The sequence below is a fragment of the Nicotiana tomentosiformis genome, chromosome 6, assembly GCF_000390325.3.
Source record: "Nicotiana tomentosiformis chromosome 6, ASM39032v3, whole genome shotgun sequence".
Taxonomy (NCBI): domain Eukaryota; kingdom Viridiplantae; phylum Streptophyta; class Magnoliopsida; order Solanales; family Solanaceae; genus Nicotiana; species Nicotiana tomentosiformis.
Window position 1 is genome coordinate 11009328 of NC_090817.1, and position 20833 is coordinate 11030160.

Genomic DNA, 20833 nt, shown 5'->3' on the forward strand with positions numbered 1-20833 from the left:
ATATCTTAAAAGGAAGAACTCCCTTAATATATAAGGGGAACTCAGTAATTCATGAGAGGGGGAGGGTAACATACTTCAAAGAATAACATACTATTGTTTCTAGCTTTGTGCATACCATTCCGACTACAATAATATTACATCTAAGGTCAAAGGAGATTAAACTCACAAGGCCTAGGTTGTTCAACTATGGTTTGCAATTATCTTTCCATTGATTACTTCCACATTAAATTTGATTTCTTGCTTTGTATCAAATTAGATCACGTATCCTTAAAACCGTGTATAAATTCAATTGTTATCCGATTTCGAGGGTAAACAAACATAAACATCAAAAGTTCAAACAGAAAATATCACCTTTGATGACTCTTCGAGGAAGATTGTTGCTGGCCATATGCAATTAAATTGAGGGTTCTTCTAATTTTCATCCATTTAATTTTCTTTTCCATTTTGGATCTTTGAGAACAAAGCATAATACGTTAGGTAAGTTTTTGCTTTTTTATATTCTGCTTACCTTTTATTTCGGTTAATTATTTTAGTGTATCATTACTTGGACAAAGTTGCAGGTTTAATTATTGCTTAATGAGTAAAGGGTAGATAATTAAATAATTTAATTATTTTTCTGATATTGGGACTTTAAAATTAAATAAATTTTGCTTGTTCAATATTTTCTTATTTGAACTATTATATAGGTAGTCCTATTATTTATTAGGATTTTAAAATCAATTAAGATTTACCTTCAAGAAATAATTCTATATTAAGAGAATTGTAATATGTATAGCTCTTTACCTGTCTAACCAAACATAATTTCGTTTGACTGCATAATAATTTCGTAACCAAAAATAGAGTTCTAAATATATGATTCTTTTGTGATATTGATTCAACGTCAAAACAAGCCTGTTAGTAGAACTTTTTCACCTCTTCATCATTGCAATTCCAGTTTGGTGTAAGCTTGATAACTTTGATATTTAAAGTTTTAAGGCAGAATACATATGTGTTTTATATTGGTTTTCATTGAATCGTTGGTTAATTCTCTTTTTAAATTTTGTGGATATCAATATTTTGTAATCTAATTTCCCAAGTAACGTATAAAATTTTATTGTTTTGATAGTCATAATCCTGCATTAGTTCATCTTCATTTGGTCCCGTACAACTGTATTTAGAAGCTCCAATCTTAAATTTTGTTAGACTTTTTTTAACCTTTGTAAGTGCATTCTATATTATATAAAATTATAATTATAATGAATAATTTATTTTTGGTAGAACTAAATTTAGGACTTTAAGATTCGATATGAAATTTTTACGTTCATCTTATATTCCTTTAGTTTTCATTAGTTACTTATACTCTAAGTTTGAGTAGAATTATACTGATAAGTTTCACGAATGAAATTCGAATTCATCAATGTGATTTATACTTAAAAGAATTTAAATTTTAATGGACCTTAGGCCTTGTACTAAAATTCAATGAGATTTAGACTTAGATTGTCTTTTGTTTGTTCACCGATCTTGTTTGTGTTTTCTAAAAGGAGCTAGACAATAGCTTTATGGGAAAAAGTGTAAGCACTCTAAAACCTTCAACAATTATGCGTTCTCGTTAAAACTGAAAGAAACTACGGTAACTTATGAAATTGATGAAATTATAAAGTTAGAACAAATTTTAAGTTAGTGAATATATTGAAATGATCATATACAGGGCAACTTCTTCCTTTATTGGCTTAACTATATAAGATGAACATTCATCAATTTTTAGGAACATAATTTTTTTTATAACGTAAATTATAGAATTATAAAATATTTAATATTTGTGCGATATTTGAAAAATACTTTCTCATTGAGACATTGCACAAGTCCAGCACGCATACCCAAAGATTAATTATTTAAAAAGGAAGAAAGAGTAAAATATAATTACAATAAGGCGGAGATAAGAAAAAAAGATAATGACACGACCACACCAAATCAATCAATTGTTATATGAAGGGGAACTTTTCATCGTTACGTAATAATTGATTTAATGATACGATACAATAAAAATAAATATTATATATAAAATAACAATACTATAACATACAAAACGTAATAACCATCCAAACAAACGGTTATACGTAAAGATACCCAATGATATAACTTAAATTCAATTATTTTTATTCCCCGCGTAAATAAATTATCTATATGTTATTTATGTTATAATCCCCCGTTAGCGTTTGGTTGGCTAGTCTGACTTGTCAGATGTACAAAAGCCGCGCAACTTTCATTAATTGGCTATTTTTCTAACAGCCAAAAACCGAAGCCTATAGTTTTCACTTTCACACAGCTACAGAACTAGACTCCATTAACATCTTTAATAATTCTCTAGTTTTTTTTGTGTTTTTCTCTAAAGGGGTTTTGTTTTCAATGGCTAAACAGAGAGAAGAAAATGAGAGGAATGAATTTTGGGATGGAATTATAGAGGGAATTCCTTTATTTGCTAAAGAACTTATAGCTGGAGGTGTAGCTGGTGGTTTTGCTAAAACTGCTGTTGCCCCTTTTGAGCGTATCAAGATCTTATTTCAGGTATTAATTTTTAGCAAATTCTTGGTTTTTTTAACTCTTTGATTCAATTGTGCTTTCGGGGCTCAAAGTTTTGATATTTATTTATTTATGTGTGCTTTATTTCTTGGCCTTTTGGGGGGTTTATTCTTGGGAAAGTTGCACATTTGGTCGCTTGGGCAAAAATATTTGCATCCCCTAACCAATTTATATACTAAATTATGATTCATATAGCGGATCCCAACTTGTTTGGGACCGAGACATAACTATTGTTGTTTGATCTTTCTTGATGATCTGGAGAGAGAAGTTAGAATTTACCCTTCATGATTTTGGTTGTTTTAAGGTTTTTCTTGTTTTTTCTCTAATATTAAATTAGAGGGAGACCTTATGAGCAGGGACAGAGCTAGATCATTAACTACGGGGTGGGACGAACCCGATAACTTTTGCTTACACCCTTTATTTGTATTAGAAAATCTATTAAATATGTATAAATATTTAATTATGATTTATGAACCTAATAACTAAGACGAGCTACAGGTTTGGTGTTAGTTCAGAACCCATAAACTTCAAATCTTGGCTCCGGCTCTGCTTATGAGCGCTATGGATACTAAGTATTCATATAAGAGATCCTCACTAAATTGGGATTAAGGCGTAGTTGATCTATATTTCTTACTTAAAGTGCCCGCAGTGCAGCTAGCTTTATAGTTTGATTGATGCTCATTGGACGGGATATAGTTTGATCTGTAAGAGCACAAAGATTAGGGAAACTATATTGAACATTAGAAAGTGGAAAATACTATCAAGAGTAAGCATGAGTTCTTGAATCTAGAAAAATTGAATTCCTTATATTAATTTTCTTGTTCCTAGACCAGACAAGCTGAATTTCGGAGTTTGGGGCTGTTCGGATCCTTTACAAAGATTGCCAAGACAGAAGGAGCTCCTGGTTTTTTCAGGTGCAGATGCAGTATTTGTTCGTCAATTTAACTGTCTAGAAAAGAGAAACTATCTAGATAACTTCGTCTTAAGTTTAAATATATTTTTGGTGGAATTTCTATTTCAGGGGAAATGGAGCTAGTGTTGCTCGCATCGTCCCATATGCAGCACTGCACTATATGGCCTATGAAGAGTACCGCCGCTGGATTATAAATGGAATTCCTGGAGTTGGGACCGGTCCGATTCTAGATCTCATAGCAGGATCATTTGCTGGTGGAACTGCTGTACTTTTTACTTATCCACTTGATTTAGTTCGAACGAAATTGGCTTACCAGGTGAGAAACATAAAGACATACTCTTTCATTGTTTTCCCATCTGAAATCACTTTGGCCTATGTCTGTTTTCCCAACTTCTTTCGAGCTTGACTTTGAAGGGTAGCCTTGGAGCAACGGTCAAGTTGTCTCCGTGTGACTTATAAGTTACGGGTTCGAGCCGTGGAATCAGTCATTGATGCTTGCATCAGGGTAGGCTGCCTACATCACACCCAGTTGCGGCCCTTCCCCGAACTCTGCGTGAATGCGGGATGCTTTGTACACCGGCTGCCCTTTCGAGCTTGACTTTGTTAGTCTAATGAAATTGAGTTGAATTCGCTTTACTGTTCCACGATCAACTGAGGACTGATTTGCATATGATCAGCTAGGTAGTTGGATCCCAAAACTTAAACGTACAAGGGCTCGTTACTGGTGAACAAGTTTACAAAGGAATAAAGGACTGTTTTTCCAAGACATACAAGGAGGCTGGAATTAAAGGCCTATACCGTGGTGTTGGTAAGTGCATTGCCTGACCATACTTTGTATTTACGGTTATTAGCTAGTCTTATAAAGTAATATTGTATGTTGCGTTTCAGCTCCGTCACTTTATGGAATCTTTCCATATGCCGGGTTGAAATTTTACTTCTACGAGAAAATGAAGAGCCATGTCCCTAAGGAGCGCAAGAAGGATATCGCTACAAAACTAGCATGTGGATCTGTTGCAGGACTTCTAGGCCAAACTTTCACTTATCCTTTAGACGTTGTCAGGCGGCAAATGCAGGTAATTTTAGTGAGATTGTATAGAAAAGGGCAGCCTAGTGCACAAAGCATCCTGCATTCACGCAGGATCCGGGGAAGGGCCGCATCCCAAGGGGGTGTGATGTAGGCAGCCCACCCTGATGGTTGCATCAGTGGCTGATTCCATGGCTCGAACAGACGTTGAAGATTTTCTTTTGTGGCAATGGAATGACAGGGAGTGCATGAATTTTTCAGGTTCAACGACTCTCAGCATCAAACAGCCATGAAATGAAAGGAACATTTGATACTCTTGTTATGATTGTGCAAAGACATGGATGGAAACAACTATTTTCTGGGCTTAGCCTCAACTATTTGAAGGTACAAACATATCGATACATCATCTGACCCTTATTGCCTTTTTAGTATCTATTATGGTAACTGTCTAAACTGATGACTACACTGTGTTTGAAAATAAGGTTGTACCATCTGTCGCGATTGGGTTTACAGTTTATGATATGATGAAAGCGTATCTGAGAGTACCATCGCGAGATGATGCTGTTGTAGAAGTTGTCACTAGTAGCAGAAATAATCAATCATCCACAATGCAGTCTTGACAATCTTAACAAATCGTCCTTGGGCTCAGAAATTGCCAAAGTTTGATTTTGGCAAACGCGCCATCTTGGGGGGAAGTTTGTATAATTCATTTCTTTAACATAGGCATGATTCTTCATTACAATAAATTGTCAACTCGGCAAGTTCCTCCTGAATTTACGTATGATCCGGGCATTCAGTATATACACTGAGGTTTAATCAATCAACACCTTAATCCCAGATTGGTTTGGGTTGGCTATAAATCCTCTGTATCAATCATCTGTATCCGAGGTCATGTTGCAGCGGTGTATATTAATTTATTGTAAACTAATGCCTCATTCTGGCATCTTATGCTGTGATAGAAAAGTTTAATGACCTAAGCTTGTTAGAAATACTACATGTTACTCTTAATATTAATTCTTGTGATGTATTCATAGTAGAACCAAGAGAACTGCTGTTGTTTAAGTACAACTTTTTTTAGTTCTCATTGATAATAAAACATGATCATGGTCTTGGAGCAACGGTTAAGTTGTCTCCGTGTGACCTATAGGTTACGGATTCGAACCATGGAATCAGCATATGATGCTTGCATCAGGGTACGCTTCCTACAACACACTCCCTTGGGGTGTGGCTCTTTTCCGGACCTTGCGTGAACGCGAGATGCGTTTTGCACCGGGCTGCCTTTTTTTTTTTTTCTTTTTTGATAATAAAACATGATCCATATGTAGAGCCAATAGCATGGAAGTAGAAAATTTTAGGTATAGTGGAATTGTTTTTTAATTGTGATATCCTCCTGTAAACATGATTCCAAGTCATTGAGACACCAATTAGTTACATGTAGTTAATTCTACTGTGAAATGTGTAGGAATAGCTTAAAGCTAGACTTATGGACTTAACAATAGTCTTTGCAGTAGCACTACCATCTGTCAAATAATGAAACCATTTTCTGTCTCTGGCAATGAACTCTCCCTCAACAATCTGTAACATTATTTTTATCTGATGGTTGCTATCACCATAGATCTTCAAGTTCGTAATGATCCTAAGACTTTCTATTACTGTACCCCCAAAAAGATTTTTTTATTTTATTTTTTTATTTATGATTATGAAATCACTTTGTTTGAAGACTAGTTGGATGATTATATGTCTATGACCAGGTGTGACCGTTATGTGGCCTGCATATCTGCATCCCATATTTTCCCGCTCAAGCCTTTCAATTTCTTTGTAGAAGCGAGTCGCTTCCAGCTTGTCATGTAGTCGTAGTCTTTTAGGCTTTTAGCTTATGCACTCATCAGCCTCCCTACATACATACGTCCACCAGAATGTCTCCTTCGTTCAGAACGAAGTCAGGCTGATAAGTATAATATGCAAAGTAAAGACCCCCATTTGATAGCGCCTGGGAACGCCCACAAACAATAAAGATTGTTCCCATCAACTAAGATGCTCAAGAATGGATAATCAACCAATTATTGATTAAATGTGGAGGATATAGTTCGTTTAAGAAGAGAGAGTCGTTGATTCCTTATAATCATCGGAGTATTTTATTTATCTTTTGAATCGTGACAACTCTTGTTCCCCCATGGAATTCATGCCAAATTTATTATGGCCTCATACTTCGTTTATAAGCTCAATGGGCATGTTTTCAACAAAATCAAGTGCTCCATGTAGACGCACAAATGTCCACAAATATGGATAACGGCTCTCGGACATGGATAATTCATTTGCTTTAATATACCCATTTTAACATTATTTTTCGTGGATTATGTAAACTACATAACTAAAAATTATCAAAATCTAAATAAATCCACACCGAATAGTGTTACGGCAGGACTGGGGTTCTGAAATCAACCTTAATTTAGAAATATCAGACAACATATAGATACCTTGTGATTATACAATTACATAATAATGAAGCAATAATGACAACAGTAATAATAGGACTGTACTCAGACGGACAGTTGCTTTCACCAGTTTTTAAAGCCTAGGAAGACCAGCAACGAGTAGATACTGAACTCATAATACATACTATATATTTGTGCCATCAAAGGGAACTTGCTGTAAGGCGACTCCAAGCAGAAATCTCTGCATAAAAACGAGAGCCTTAAATGTAGAAAAACAGAAAGACTAATTGAAAAAAAAAGATGGATAAAAGTTCTTTGCACTCTGGACTGTTGGACTAGCACAAAGAGCATGTTTAACAGTCAGTAGCGTTAAGATTGAACCTTTGTCCTCTTCTAGGTTCGGAGATGACTTCTTGTTCATTTTGCAGATATAGCATACATGAGGTATGCAAGTCATATGATGTAATCAGACCATTCAGAAATGAAAGATGTATGATCCATACTCTCTCCGGGACATTCCTCATGCTTAGTTGGTTGTTCCTTCCCTCCAACCAACCTTGCTGGATTCCCTACTGCAGTTGTCCGCGGTGGCACATCAATCAATACCACTGATCCAGCACCAATCTTGGCCCCCTCACCAATCCGCACGTTGCCCAATATCGTGGCACCTGCACCTATGAGCACACCATCCCCAATCTTAGGGTGCCGGTCACCACCAATCTTACCAGTCCCTCCTAAGGTTACATGGTGAAGAATTGACACGTTGTTTCCAATAACTGCAGTCTCGCCAACCACCACTCCTGTTGCATGATCAAAGAGGATACCTTTTCCGATTTTAGCAGCTGGATGGATGTCAACAGCAAAAACATCAGAGATTCGAGATTGAAGTGCAAGTGCAAGTGGCCTTCGGGATTGAGTCCAAAGCTTGTGGGCTACTCGATGCGCCTGAATAATACAGAACTACCTTTTTAGTACTACAATACACTAGTATGAAGTGAAAAGCAAAGCCACATGACTTGTTCTCAAAAAGGGGAAGAAACACAAAGATATCTATCAATATTAAGATTTCCACAAGATGCCAATGACTACTCATTTCAACAAACAAAAATAAAACAATATCTCAAAGTTTGTTAACGAAAAGAAATGTTTACTTTTCCATCTCAACTTAGAATATGATGAATTATCCAAAGTACATAATATATCGCGCTGTCTACAGATAGCCAAATTGACAAATCATAGTTAAAAACACTATAATGAAAAGTAAAAGAAAAAAACAAATACATTCATCCACATCCACATATGTGCGCAAGTGAGGACTTCAGGAGTGCACGGGAATTTGGCCACATTAAGTGGTTCATAGACTTCAACGTAACAACACACTTTCCCCATCTTAATCCAATGCTACAAGATGCACTTCCCCTGTTTTATGAAGATTTCAAATGAAAGATTGAATTTCTTTTCCATCCGTCTAAGCTTGGTAAGTAGAGTTACCTTGTGCTGATGGGAAGATGATGTCCTGTGGAATAGTCGAGGCGCGCACAAACTGGTCGAACACCACTATTATTAATTATAATAAAAAGATTACCATCTTTCCAACTTTAACAACTTAACAAGTATGCCTCTTGTTCTTGTCATAAAGAACATATGTGCCTATTGTTACAACATAGTAGTACACTAACAACTAAGGCTTGAATAATGCAAGATCCAAAACTTAAAGTTTCAGATATCATCCTCACATTCAAGTAGATAGACATACTTCTCACACCCTAAGCCAAATTTTTATGCAGTATTAACTTCTCAAGGCCAGTCCATTAGAAGATTTTGAGTCTCCACTTTACAGGCTCCTTCAACAACTTCAACCTCAAATTTGACATAATGCATCTCAACTTCGAAATTTCCCGACCGACAAACCATCTTTTCTTATTAAAAAGTCCCCATCTTTCCAAAAGTTTCACAAAATTCCCCATCTTTAATAAAGAGACAATTTTACAATATCACTATAATGGAGTAAAATTTTCATATTCCCTCCTTTCCAAAAGAATGATGCCTTCAAAATTTGGAAGCAGATTATTAACTTAAACTTTTCATTTTACCCTTAATACAAGCTTTTATAGCCTCACAAATGTTTGGTATGTCCAACATTATAAGTTTCCAGTCATAAAACTCTTACTACTTGTTTCTTAAACTTCCTGTCTATTCAAATTTTGACTCATAAATTGGAGGAGTATAATGCATCTCCACTTCCAAATCCCCAAAAAATTCATCTTTTCTTACTCAAAAGTCCCTCTCTTTCCAGAAAACTTTCACAAAAGTCCCAATCTTTCTTGAAGAGCCAAATTTACAGCATCATATATAAAATCCATAAGGTGAAAAAATAATTACTGACCTGACAAGCAAGGAAACCTTTGTAGTTAAGCAAACAGTGAGAGAAGGAAACACAAGCAGGGTCACGATAGCGAGCGGCGAGTAGGTCAGCGGAAGCGGCGGCGCGTAGCTCAGGATCATTGGAGAAAGTATTGAGAAACAGATCATAAAGGAGTGTGGATAAGAGCGTGGAAGAACAAAGCTTGTTTCCCAAATGAAAAGAGAGCGAACGCTCGAGCGAAGAGTGTGAGAGTATAGTCGAGTATAAGTAGCTGGCTAATGCCGGCTCGGCTTCGGCGTCGCGCCGAGCTTCAGCTTTGATCTGTGTCCATAGCCATGTGGATTCTTCCGCCGTGTCTGTTGGTGGATGTGGTGTCGCCGGTGAGGCGTTGCGGTATTCTCCGGCTGGCATATTTGGGAACGTCGTCGTTTTGGTGGTGCTTCTGCGGCGGTGTTAGTGAGATTCTTTTTCTTGTTTGGATGAGCATTTATGGAAGAATAAAGAAAGATGACACGTGGCGAGATTCTGACCGGTCAACTTTCAGGAAGTTTGATACAAATATAAACAATTTTGTTAGTAATTGAAATTTTACTCTACCTAATGTTACGTGATGGAAAAGGCGGGAGCAGTCACTATTGCCTGCGTTAGGTGACGCGCCTAAATATAGCTTTTGGGTGCGGCTCTTCCCACGGCTCTCTTTCACCAATGCTTATAAGTTTTCGACCTTATACTCTTTCGGGTACAACTTTTTCCGGGATTCTGCAAAAAACATAAGATATTGTTTTGGAAATTGAGTTGCCCTTTTACTTTACGTAATATTACCTTTATATATTTTAAAATAATTTGATATTAAATTTTTTATTTGCGATAACACAAAATATATAAATCTTTTTAAATTAATAATACCACAAGATATACCTTAAGGGTCGTTTGGTTGTCGGTTAGAGTTATGCAGGTATTAGTTATACATGTATTAGTTATGCATGTATTAATTATGTATGTATTAGTTATGCAGGAATAAGTAATGCAAGGATTAGTTATGCATGTATTAGTTATGCAGGGATAAGTTATGCAAGATTGAGTTATGTTGGGATTAGTTATGCGGGAATTAGTTATGCGGTAGTTATATAAGGATTAGTAATATAAATATAATGTGAGTGTTATTTATTATTATCTTACTTTATTTTATTAAAATTGTTAGTATAGTTTAAATATATTTTTAAACAAAAAAATACAAGTTTGAATAAATGGTATTCTTGTCATTTTGTGTTTTAATACAAGTAATACTAATACATGTATAAGTTATTCCACCTTCTACCTTGCATAAACAATATATATAGATCCCCTCATGACTTATACATGTATTAGTTACACGGAAAAGAAAAATATGAACCAAACAATGTATTAGCAATGCTACATTTTATATGGAAAAGAGGAAAAAACAACCAAACATTGTATAACTTATACTAGCTTCTATGTGGAGATTATTTCCCCCCTTCTTTTAACCAAACAATGTATAAAGTTATCTTAATTTTAATACACGGATAACTCCTCTCTAACCGGCTACCAAACGACCCCTAAAGTGTCATAAAGATATGAAAGTTTTTGCTTATTTTAGATGATTTATAGTTATGCAATATAAATATTTATGGCTTGTTATAAATCAAAAGTTTCAAAAATATTTTTTCATTTTTATTTTTAAAGTGCATCATATAAAATGATATTAATAGAATTATTTGTAAGCCGTATTTAGCAACTCACAAAAGAAGTAATTTGATTGTGTAATTTTCTTTTCATAAAACTTAAACGCAAAGAATAAACAATTAGGTGGCACCTACACCTAAAACGTAAACGAATTAAATTGACTGCAATTTGGAGGTCTAGTCGTTGGTAGGTCTTGAAATTTTAGTGCATGTTACGTGTTGCAATGATTTCACTATTCAAAAAATGATGTACAATGGTTGATTTCTTGTTCATAAACAGAAAATGAGGATCTCTACACAATTCAACTTAAGATCAACAAACTAAGATGTACAAGGCTGATTCTAGTAAGCAAAACGACTATTTCATAGTTAGATCACCTTAGAGTTTCTTTGTCCATCCTTTTAGAATCCTGCAACCAAAATAAAATTTTTATTTCAGTTTGTATACATTATGAATATCTCTATTTTACAAGAGATTAGATATAATGAAACTCAAATACTTACTTGTTAGGAGATTGAGTTGCTAGGATTTCTAAAGTTTTCCTTTTCAATGGACAATTTCTTGAGTCGTGGCCAGTTCCACCACATTTAGGAACCTTGCAATATCTTAGTTTATTTGTAGCTTCAATGCCCCCAACTAACCTTTTTTCCTTTTTTTTCCCTCACTTTGTCTGAGATTGTTGTGGATTTTCAATGTGATAATCTTCATCTAAAGAATTGCTCTCTATAGGTTGACTAAAAGCAACATGTTCATTCTCTTCACTCATATGCTCATTTTCAGGAAAACATTGAATAATTTGCAGCACTCTCTGCAATTCTCTTCACCCCGTAATGTTTTTTGTTATCATTACTGGATTTCATCATATGAGTAAACTTTAGAACCAATGGATTTTGTTGCCTCCATCTAGCCAATAAATACTTCTCAGGCAACATGAAATAGTTATGAGCACTAAGTACTCAGAATAAAATACCTGCACAAAATTCGTGAAAATTCAAAATCTTGGCAAGAACATTAAATAACCTCTTCTATTGAATTCCAATAGACAAAACGTCCACCATCTGTTTTGTTGTAATAACGCACAAGATATGATCCACCACTATATGGAAATAGACCATACCCAACAGAAAGTATCATCTCATCTTGTAACAACTTGGAGGCGAAAGGCGTGAGAACTTTTGATGTATGTTTCTTCATCGGCATGACAGTCTTAATTTGAGGATTGTAATACTTTTGCCGCATTGTTGCCTCTTTCCCAGCATGGTTTCTTATACTAACTGCAGTACCAACCTTCTAACAAATTCTTTTAAATTTGTTCTGGCATGTAAAGATCTTTTCAAATATGCATTAATAGATTTTGAGTGTCCAGTCGTTGTCATTCCCTAGGCCTTTTCTCTACCCATATAAATAGTCATTAAACATCGTTTTTGAGGGGACCAAGATTAGACCTTGATTTTGACCTAAGGAGGCAAGAACACACTAGGAACAAGGCGAGAAATTCTTCTACGAATGTTTTACTTCCTTCTTCCTATTTCCATTATTGATTATGAATTCTATTATTGTAGTTTTGCATACTATTATATTATTATGAATAACTAATTTGTTATCTAGAGTTTTGATAAAAAGTATTCCTTCAAGTATTGCGGTGCCCAAGATGCACGATTTAAGTATAGTAATTTCATATGCCTATTTGATCCAAGATCAAATTGAGAGATCAATTCATCCCATTGGTGCTCAAGTTGTTCGATGTTACCAAGTTCATAAAGTCTATGAAATTCATATTTAAATTGTAAATATCTTGAACCAGGACAAAATAAAACCAAGTAGAGAACTTGCATGTCATAAGCCATATACAAAAGGCATGTTTAGAGTGCGGCAATTCACTGGCAATAGCTTCTGTTAAGCCAATATCTTGATATGTTAATATGATTTGTGGGTGCTTTCCATTCGTAAATCGTACGACACTGCAAATAAACATATAGTAGTAGTAAAGCTTAAAAGAAATTATTGTAGCGAGATATTATAATAATTTTGACCTTTAAAGCCCAAGAAAAAGAAGATGTCTTCTCATTGTGCAAGAGAACACCCAAAAAAAATAGAATTGCCATGATTGTCCACACCAATCCAAACTCCTAATGGTATTTCATAACGATTCAATCGATAAGTAGTGTCAAAGACGACTACATCTCCAAAAATTTCATAAGCACGAATAGAGTCTCCGAATATCTGGATGACATGTTCGAGTCATTGACATCCATCAACAGTGAAATCATATTGAAAATCAACATCTTTGTCTTTCAAACTTGAAAACGCCCAACTATACCTCCTAAAAGTTCTAGCGGTCGTTGCAAATGTAATCCGGTTTACAAGTCTGGAGTCGAATCTCACATAGAACTAAGACTTAGCTACAGTTATTCAATATCGCAAAGAAACACAAGTTCTAATATTTTTCTAGTTATAAAGATTTGATTTTTATTTCTACTAATTAACTAACAGATATTATAAAGCAGTAAAATTATCAACTAACAAGGATAAAATTGGAGACAATACTAAGGAGGTCTAGAGTTATGGTTTTTCCAATTGTCGGAATCCTTCCCCCTACGTTTTCTATAAATTCGCCTAAGTATTCTCTACCGATCGTGAAATAGGAGACATATTCTTCCAAACACGCTAGTTGGCACTAATTCACCACTCACTAAGATCACACCAAGGTTTCGTTATTCCTAATCCCACCTTTAAACCCTCCATATTGATTCTCACATGCGTTAGGAGTGTTATTGTTCAATAACTACCTAAATATGTACCCTTTTTTCAAGCAATACATACTAAATAGGCACAGTCAATTGATGGTCATTCAATCAACAACAATAAACACATAGTTGAACAAGTAGAGAAATCCAACGACTCAATTATATACAAATGTACTAAGACTTCATCCTACAAAAGGTTCCATCAAAATCCTAGATAAAAAATTATCTATTCATAGTAGTATGCAAAACTACAATACTATAATTCATAACCAATAATGAAAATAGGAAGACGGAAGTGAAAAACTCGTAGAAGAATTCTCCGTTTTGCTCCTAGTGTGTTCTTGCCTTCTTAGGTCAAATCTCCTCTTAAAAACATCCCATTTCCCTTAGATATGTTTAGGGTATATTTATAGCCTAGGGTTGAGATCCTTGAGTCCAAATTCGGGTCGGAGTATTTTAATTCGTGACTTTTGACCATCGAGCTATAGACCTCGCGAGGCTAGGCTTGTAGCGCAGCTAAGCTGGCTACAGAGCTGGCTATGCCTAGCATGTAGCACGGCCAAGCTGACTACAGAGCTGGCTACGCCTGGCCTATAGCCAGGCTTGAGTACTTCGTGCTTTTGTGCTCTTTTCTCATATTTTTGTCTTGTTTATGTGCAACTTTCACTCGTATTTATCTTCCGATGCCCCTACACATAAAATAATATAATTTAGTTAAAACGTCGCACAATTAACCACTAAACTAACAACATGTAAGGTGAGTAATGTACTAAAAATATAGTATTTTTGTCATACATCACTACCCCAGACTTAATATTGCTCGTCCTCGAGTCAACCACCAATTCACACTAACCTTGAGCACTTTATTTTCCTTTAACACATCCGAAACACACCATTTCTATGACTATGATTGATAGCAACAATTAAACTTTAGCATATGCCTTTAATATACACTTCCCTTTACTTTATGCCATACTTCAAAAATTTATTCCACTCCAAGACAACATACTTATAACAATCCTAGCCTCACAAACCGACTCAATATCGCAATGCATTCATGGCTTGAACACTTAATATCATAGAGAAATCAAATAATGTCACCTATCACTCGCGAAATTATGTGCCCTCACAATAAGAACAAAAGAGTAAGTTGAATCCACACGTTCAAATCAAATGTTCAAATATATTTTAAGGACTCACATAGATCAATAAATTCCTCACTCTCACAAGGAAGTCTCACATGCATGCAAAAAAGTACCATATGCTTGCCCATTATGTAAACCTCTACTAATGTAGATCTGCTCGATCTAAAATCAATTAGGACTTTTTCATGGTTGTAATGTGGGCTAATGGACGGGTAGGATAAATTTAGGAATAGTGACTAACCCTCCTAAGCACTTTAACACATCACAAAATTAACTTTAAGCGCATTTTTCTTCAACACAACTTTAATTTCACAAACAATATCACCCCCAAAAATATTTTCTCTTTCTTTAAGAATTACTTTGATTCATACTCGCTAGCAAGGACAAGATATGCTATTTTCTTTTGCTACATATTATATATTTTTTCTCTACCAATCCGTCCAGTGGTGTATTCCTTACAATATAAGTGCACCTTTATTTCTTTCATTGGTTCCACTAAAAAGTCGCCTAAGTTCCCTCCTTAATTCTTCTAGTGCTCATTTTACAATTAAAGTGCTTTAAGAGGTAAAAGGATTAAAACAATAATAATTAAGAACAAAATGGTATAGGCTTGTAATATGGTTGCCAAATAAAAGTCTACAGGGTTGACTAGGGATAATTTTTATCTGTGGTAGGCATTAAGCTCAAAAGGATCAAAGAAAGCCTAAAATTATTTTTCAAACTGAGCAAAACCTAAAATTTTGCTTCAACTCACATGTCGGGCAAGTTCTAAAATCTAATGCAATGGCACGGACTACATAATTTCTTACCACACATGGCACATAACTCACTAAGGACGGTTCCATTCCGATTTTCAAATAATTGTAAGTATTCACGGAGCCACACAATATTAAGCATTAAGCACAAAGTGACACAAGCATAGAAAACGAGATATATGCGTCAATGAACATGCTATCTACTCAACAAGGCCTCACAAGCATTTTCAAACCATAGAAAAGGTAATACAAATGCTAGAGCCTAAATATGCCACTATCAAACAAGTCAAAAGGGTGTCTAGAAATCTCATCTTCCTTCTTTTATTCCCTAAATCCTAATTTACTCTAAAAATTAAAAAACTATGACCCGGTTCAAACTACATCCCATGAAAAAGAACTGAATCACAAAGAAAAATCGCGGGGGATTATTACTACTTAAAGTAAAAATTAAAAGACATAGTTTTTGGATTGTTCTATTTTTCAATTTTTTTTTGTGATTTGGTTAGACTTTAAACCCTCAAGAAAACTGTCTAGAAGATCCATCGTTGGGAAAAGTCCAATCTTTTCTATTTTGCTAAAAACAAAATTATTTAATTAAACTAACACAACTAAAATAACATAGAAAGTTATCAAGACAATCTCTTCACCCCACACTTAAAATTGTGCATTGTCTCCAGTGCACACCATAACTAATAAGAGGATAAAAGAAACTCTCTAGAATGCCAAAGGCCGAAGCACTAGCAGCTCATAGGGTACTCAGACTTCTTCCGGGCATTTTTCTTTGTGCGGGCACCCCACACTTAGTTCTAACCATCTGGCTTGTTGTTGCATCCTTCTAATATCTCTGTCCCATGCTCCTACAAAATAAAAAAACTATACTACAAAAATAATATAACAAAAATTAAAGAAATAAAAAAAATAATAAGGTCGGGTTGCCTCCCAATAAATGCCTTAGTTAACGTCGTGGTATGATATGAACCTCTTTTTGCCTCCACTTCGAACTTATGAATTGGCCCCCAAGTTTTGATTCTGCTCTATGATCATGCTCTTGGGGCGATACAAAATGTTGCGAGCCAAAAACTAAATTACTCTTTATGCACTTTTTGGATTTCAACTGAGGAGTGTCACCTTGCCTAGGCGACCTTGAAATTTTCAGAATATAGGGCTCATCCACCTCGTCCTTTGACTCTTGTCTTGGCTCATACAAATCAATTTTCATATCTCCTTCCGAACACAATGTCGAAAATTGCTTGGAGTGAGGGCCAATGTGCTCAAACTGAAAATTCAACTTATTATCTACCTTCTCTTCTTGCAAGAAACTAGAATCAATTAAAATTGTATCTGTAAGGTCCTCAGTTGACTCTAGTACATGTAACGACCCGATCGATCATTTTGAGTATTATATCCCCGTTCCCCCATTTACCGCTTATTCTATGCTCAACTGTTGTTATGTGACTTGTCGGGGGGTGGTTGGTTTGGTTCTGGGGATGTTTCAAAATAACTTTGGACACTTAGTCTCAAGGTTGGAAGCCTAAGTTGAAAGGGTTAATCGAATATTGACTTATATGTAAATGGAATCAGAATGGATTTTTGACGGTTTATATAGCTCCGTTGGGTAATTTTGGACTTAGGAGTATGTCCGGATAGTGATTTGTAGGTCCGTAGGTGATTTTAGTTTGAAATGGCGAAAGTTGGAAAAAGGAAAGTTTGAAGAGTTGAGAAGTTTGACCGAGAGTTGACTTTGTAGTTACCAGGCTTGGATTTTGGTTCTAGAAGTTGGAATAGGTCTATTGTGTCATTTATGACTTGTGTACAAAATTTGAGGTCAATCGGAGTTGATTTGATAGGTTTCGACACCGAATGTAGACGTTAGAAGTTCATAAGTTCATTAGGCTTGAATTGGTATGCGATTCATGTTTTTGATATGATTTGAGGCCTCGACTAAGTTCGTATCGTGTTTTATAACTTGTTGGTATGTTTGGTTGAGGTCCCCAGGGCCTCGAGTGTGATTTGGATCATGTTCGGCATATTTTGGAACTTGGAAGACTGCTGATTTTGCTGGTGCTGGTGTCCTTGTACGCGATCGTGAGAGGAGGATCGCGATCGTGAACGCGAAGTATTGTTAGGGCAATTGGGATTTTTGTTCTACGTGTTCGCTAAGTTGGAGAGGCAGTGAATCATGAACGCGTGGATAAGGTCGCGTTCGCGAAGAGGAAAAGAGGAGGCTGGGTTCAAGCGAATTTGTTATTCGCGATCACGTGATGATGTTTGTGATCGCGTAGGTCTCGGAAGTCAGTGTATCTCATTCGCGCGTGGGATACCGCGTTTGTGTAGAGTAAATTGGGCAGCCTATGAATTTGTGCTTCGCGGTCGCTAAGCATTTCCCGCGATCACGAAGAAGGGGCGTCTCGGCAGAATAAAAGAATTCAAAACGAGGGTTTGAGTCATATTTCATAATTTAATTTTGGGAGCTCGGATTGAGGCAATTCTTGGAGAGATTTTCAAGGGAGTGATTGAGGTAAGTGATTATAACTCGAATTTGATTAAATTACATGAATATATCATTTTTTGTATTATTTAATTAGTATTTTGAGTTGAAAATTTGGGAAAAATTGTAGAAACTTCCTAGGCTTTTAATTTGAGGATTTGAAGGCTGAGTTGTGATCAAATTTGAGTAATTTTAGTATGGTTGGACTCTTGGTTGAATGAGCATTCGGATTTTATAACTTGTGTTGGATTCCGAGACGTGGGCCCGGAGTTGACTTTTTGAGTTAAAGTCGTGTTCGTGAAGATGAAAAGATGATGTTGGGTTCACGCGAATTTGTTATTCGCGATCGTGTGATGATGTTTGCGATCACGTAGGTCTGGGAAGTCAGTGTATCGCGTTCGCGCATGGGATGCCGCATTCGTGTAGAGTAAATTGGGTAGCCTGTGAATTTGTGCTTCGCGATCGCGAAGAAGGGGCGTCTCGGCAAAATAAAAGAATTCAAAACGAGGGTTTGAGTCATATTTCATAATTTGATTTGGGGAGCTCGGATTGAGGCGATTCTTGGAGAAATTTTCAAGGGAGTGATTGGGGTAAGTGATTCTATCTCGAATTTGGTTAAATTATATGAATATATTATTATTTTATTCATTTAATTAGTATTTTTGGTTGAAAATTTGGAAAAAGATGTAGAAACTTCCTAGGCTTTTAATTTGAGGATTTGAAGGCCGAGTTGTGATTGGATTTGAGTAATTTTTATATGGTTAGACTCGTGATTGGATGAGTGTTCGAATTTTGTAACTTGTATTGGATTTCAAGACATGGGCATGTAGACATGTAATTTTGACCCTCCCCGAAATTTTACACCTTTTAGTGCTTCGATGTTGGTTTTAAGCCTAATATCGCTATTTTGGCTATATTAAACTTTTTGCTTTATTTAATCTTAAAAATTAAAACTACAAAAAAATATTTTTCTTTATTTTAGCTAGTTGATATTTTGTTTAATTAGTTTTACTCTTGACATTTTATTTTTCAAAAGATACGAAGAAAAATTTCAAAAATACTTTTATTTAGTTTAGTATTAAAGTTGTAGGCTCTAATAAATATCAAATAGTATTCATATATAGCTATCTTATTCTCTTGTCAATATTTCATATTATTTTAGATAACTAGTATTTTTGGTTAATCTCTTAAAAAAAATGAAAAAAAACAAAAAACAAAACCAAAAAAAGACAAACAAAGAAAAAGAAACGAAGAAGTAGAAGAAGGTAACGGGAAAAGCAAAAAATGCAAAGGAAACCAAATGAACAATTTGGACCTCTTTGGGAATTTATTTTATTATTATTATTTTTTATTTAAAAAAGAGAAAAGATTTTCTTTACCAATTTTGAATTTTGTTTTCTTGTGTAACAAATTTTAGTTGGTCCCTACATTTCAATTAGTTCCCTCACCATTCATAAAGATTTTCTCACTATATAGTGCCCTCACCATTCATAAAGATTTTCCCACTATATAGTGCAGAGTCACATTTGAGAAAGGGGGTCCACACGATTATAATCCATTCTTTCTTTCTTCTTGCCCATTCACATAAAGAGCACTGATTTGGCACAAAAGAAAGAGGGAGAAGATTTCAAGGCTTAGGGAAGAGAAATTGGAATTAAAAAGTTCCTAAGAATTCATCAAAAAGAGGAGTTGTTCTTCATTATTTGGAGGAAAATTTCCAAAAAACAATTTCTTTAACTTTCAAAAAAAAAAAAAAAATTAGATTTCAATATTAGATTAGTATTGAATCAAAAAATCCCTACAATTTTAGTTCCTTTTAATTTCATTTTTTGCTCCTCAAATCCGAAAAAAAAAATAAACTTTAGTTTCTGATTTTGATCTTCTCTCGTGGAGTTGGATTAAGCTCAAGATGTTGAGTCGTAGTACGCGTCACATACACGAACTCTTTGTTATGTCACCCTTATTTTAGGAGATGGGCCGTCGGACGTATGGAGTGGGTGGAAAGCTTGAGCATCCACCATCGACCATACGCTCCCCCGAATTACCTGTTAGTGAACCGAAACATAGGTCAGCCTTTAGGTCACGATTATGTGCATCATATCATTATGACGTAGCAGGTCCTGGTCCTAGGTATTGTGTTCCTTTATAGGAAGCTTGTCCAAATTGTGTCAAATGGGCCCGCTTGCCCAAAAGGACATTCAATCATCCTATGTGCTAAATGTCGCATCTTTGATGGTAGAAAGATCATTTGGCGGATTGATGTTTGGTAAAGATGAGTGAAAAATGAAGTAAGAGAATATTGAGGGTTTTATCACTTTTAGTTTTCTTGCCCTGTTTTCTAAAAAAAAAAATGATTTTACACTTTCTTATCATTTTTCAAAAAAGACAAAAAAAAGTAGTATAGTTTTTCCAATTAGTTGCATTTTTTCAAAGCTTTCTCCCATATCCAATCCTCCCGAACTACGCATACTTGATTCTCATCTTTCGGGGCGGGATACGTAGGCAACCCATATAGGGTCCGATCTTCCTCCTCTTCCTAGTGAGTCTCAAGTTCTTGGCTTCGGGGGTCATAGCCAAATTTTGCATGCTTAGCCACACTTGGCCACATCGACCATTTTTGCGAAATAGGTATATTTTTACAAAAGTGGCTTGTTAACCCATGTCTTAGAGCCCTAATTCAAAAATAAGGTGTCCTCTT

The 20833-nt window shown here is 35.4% G+C and overlaps 2 protein-coding genes across 3 annotated transcripts; one reads left to right on the top strand and one right to left on the bottom strand.

The window, feature by feature from the left end:
• Positions 1–2238: 2238 nt before the first annotated feature.
• On the top strand, positions 2239–5558 carry LOC104105860 (mitochondrial carrier protein CoAc2-like). Its single transcript, XM_009614273.3, has 7 exons — positions 2239–2544; positions 3388–3473; positions 3581–3788; positions 4154–4280; positions 4361–4545; positions 4758–4880; positions 4979–5558. Exons 1-7 carry the CDS (start codon positions 2386–2388, stop codon positions 5114–5116), a joined length of 1026 nt encoding a protein of 341 aa, XP_009612568.1. The 5' UTR covers positions 2239–2385; the 3' UTR covers positions 5117–5558.
• Positions 5559–6921: 1363 nt separating this feature from the next.
• LOC104105859 (serine acetyltransferase 5) lies at positions 6922–9775 on the bottom strand. Of its 2 annotated transcripts, none has more exons than XR_688450.4 (3): positions 9318–9773; positions 7313–7876; positions 6922–7172 (listed from the first exon to the last, which is right to left on the bottom strand). XR_688450.4 is itself a non-coding variant. In XM_009614272.4 (3 exons), exons 1-3 carry the CDS (start codon positions 9705–9707, stop codon positions 7132–7134), a joined length of 873 nt encoding a protein of 290 aa, XP_009612567.1. In that variant the 5' UTR covers positions 9708–9775; the 3' UTR covers positions 6922–7131. The 2 variants fall into 2 exon arrangements, 1 of the variants encoding a protein (XP_009612567.1); XM_009614272.4 differs by having other exon boundaries at positions 7435–7876; positions 9318–9775.
• Positions 9776–20833: the final 11058 nt, after the last annotated feature.

Bases quoted from the DNA above. Each gene is read 5' to 3' on its own strand.
- LOC104105859 (XM_009614272.4), bottom strand. From the start codon at position 9,707: ATGCCAGCCGGAGAATACCGCAACGCCTCACCGGCGACACCACATCCA. The intron at 7,877-9,317 runs GTCAGTAATTAT...TGTATTATTCAG, and splicing joins AAGGTTTCCTTGCTTGTCAG to GCGCATCGAGTAGCCCACAA. The intron at 7,173-7,434 runs GTATGGATCATA...GTTTTTATGCAG, and splicing joins TGAGGAATGTCCCGGAGAGA to AGATTTCTGCTTGGAGTCGC.
- LOC104105860 (XM_009614273.3), top strand. From the start codon at position 2,386: ATGGCTAAACAGAGAGAAGAAAATGAGAGGAATGAATTTTGGGATGGA. The intron at 3,789-4,153 runs GTGAGAAACATA...ATGATCAGCTAG, and splicing joins GAACGAAATTGGCTTACCAG to GTAGTTGGATCCCAAAACTT. The intron at 4,881-4,978 runs GTACAAACATAT...TTTGAAAATAAG, and splicing joins TTAGCCTCAACTATTTGAAG to GTTGTACCATCTGTCGCGAT.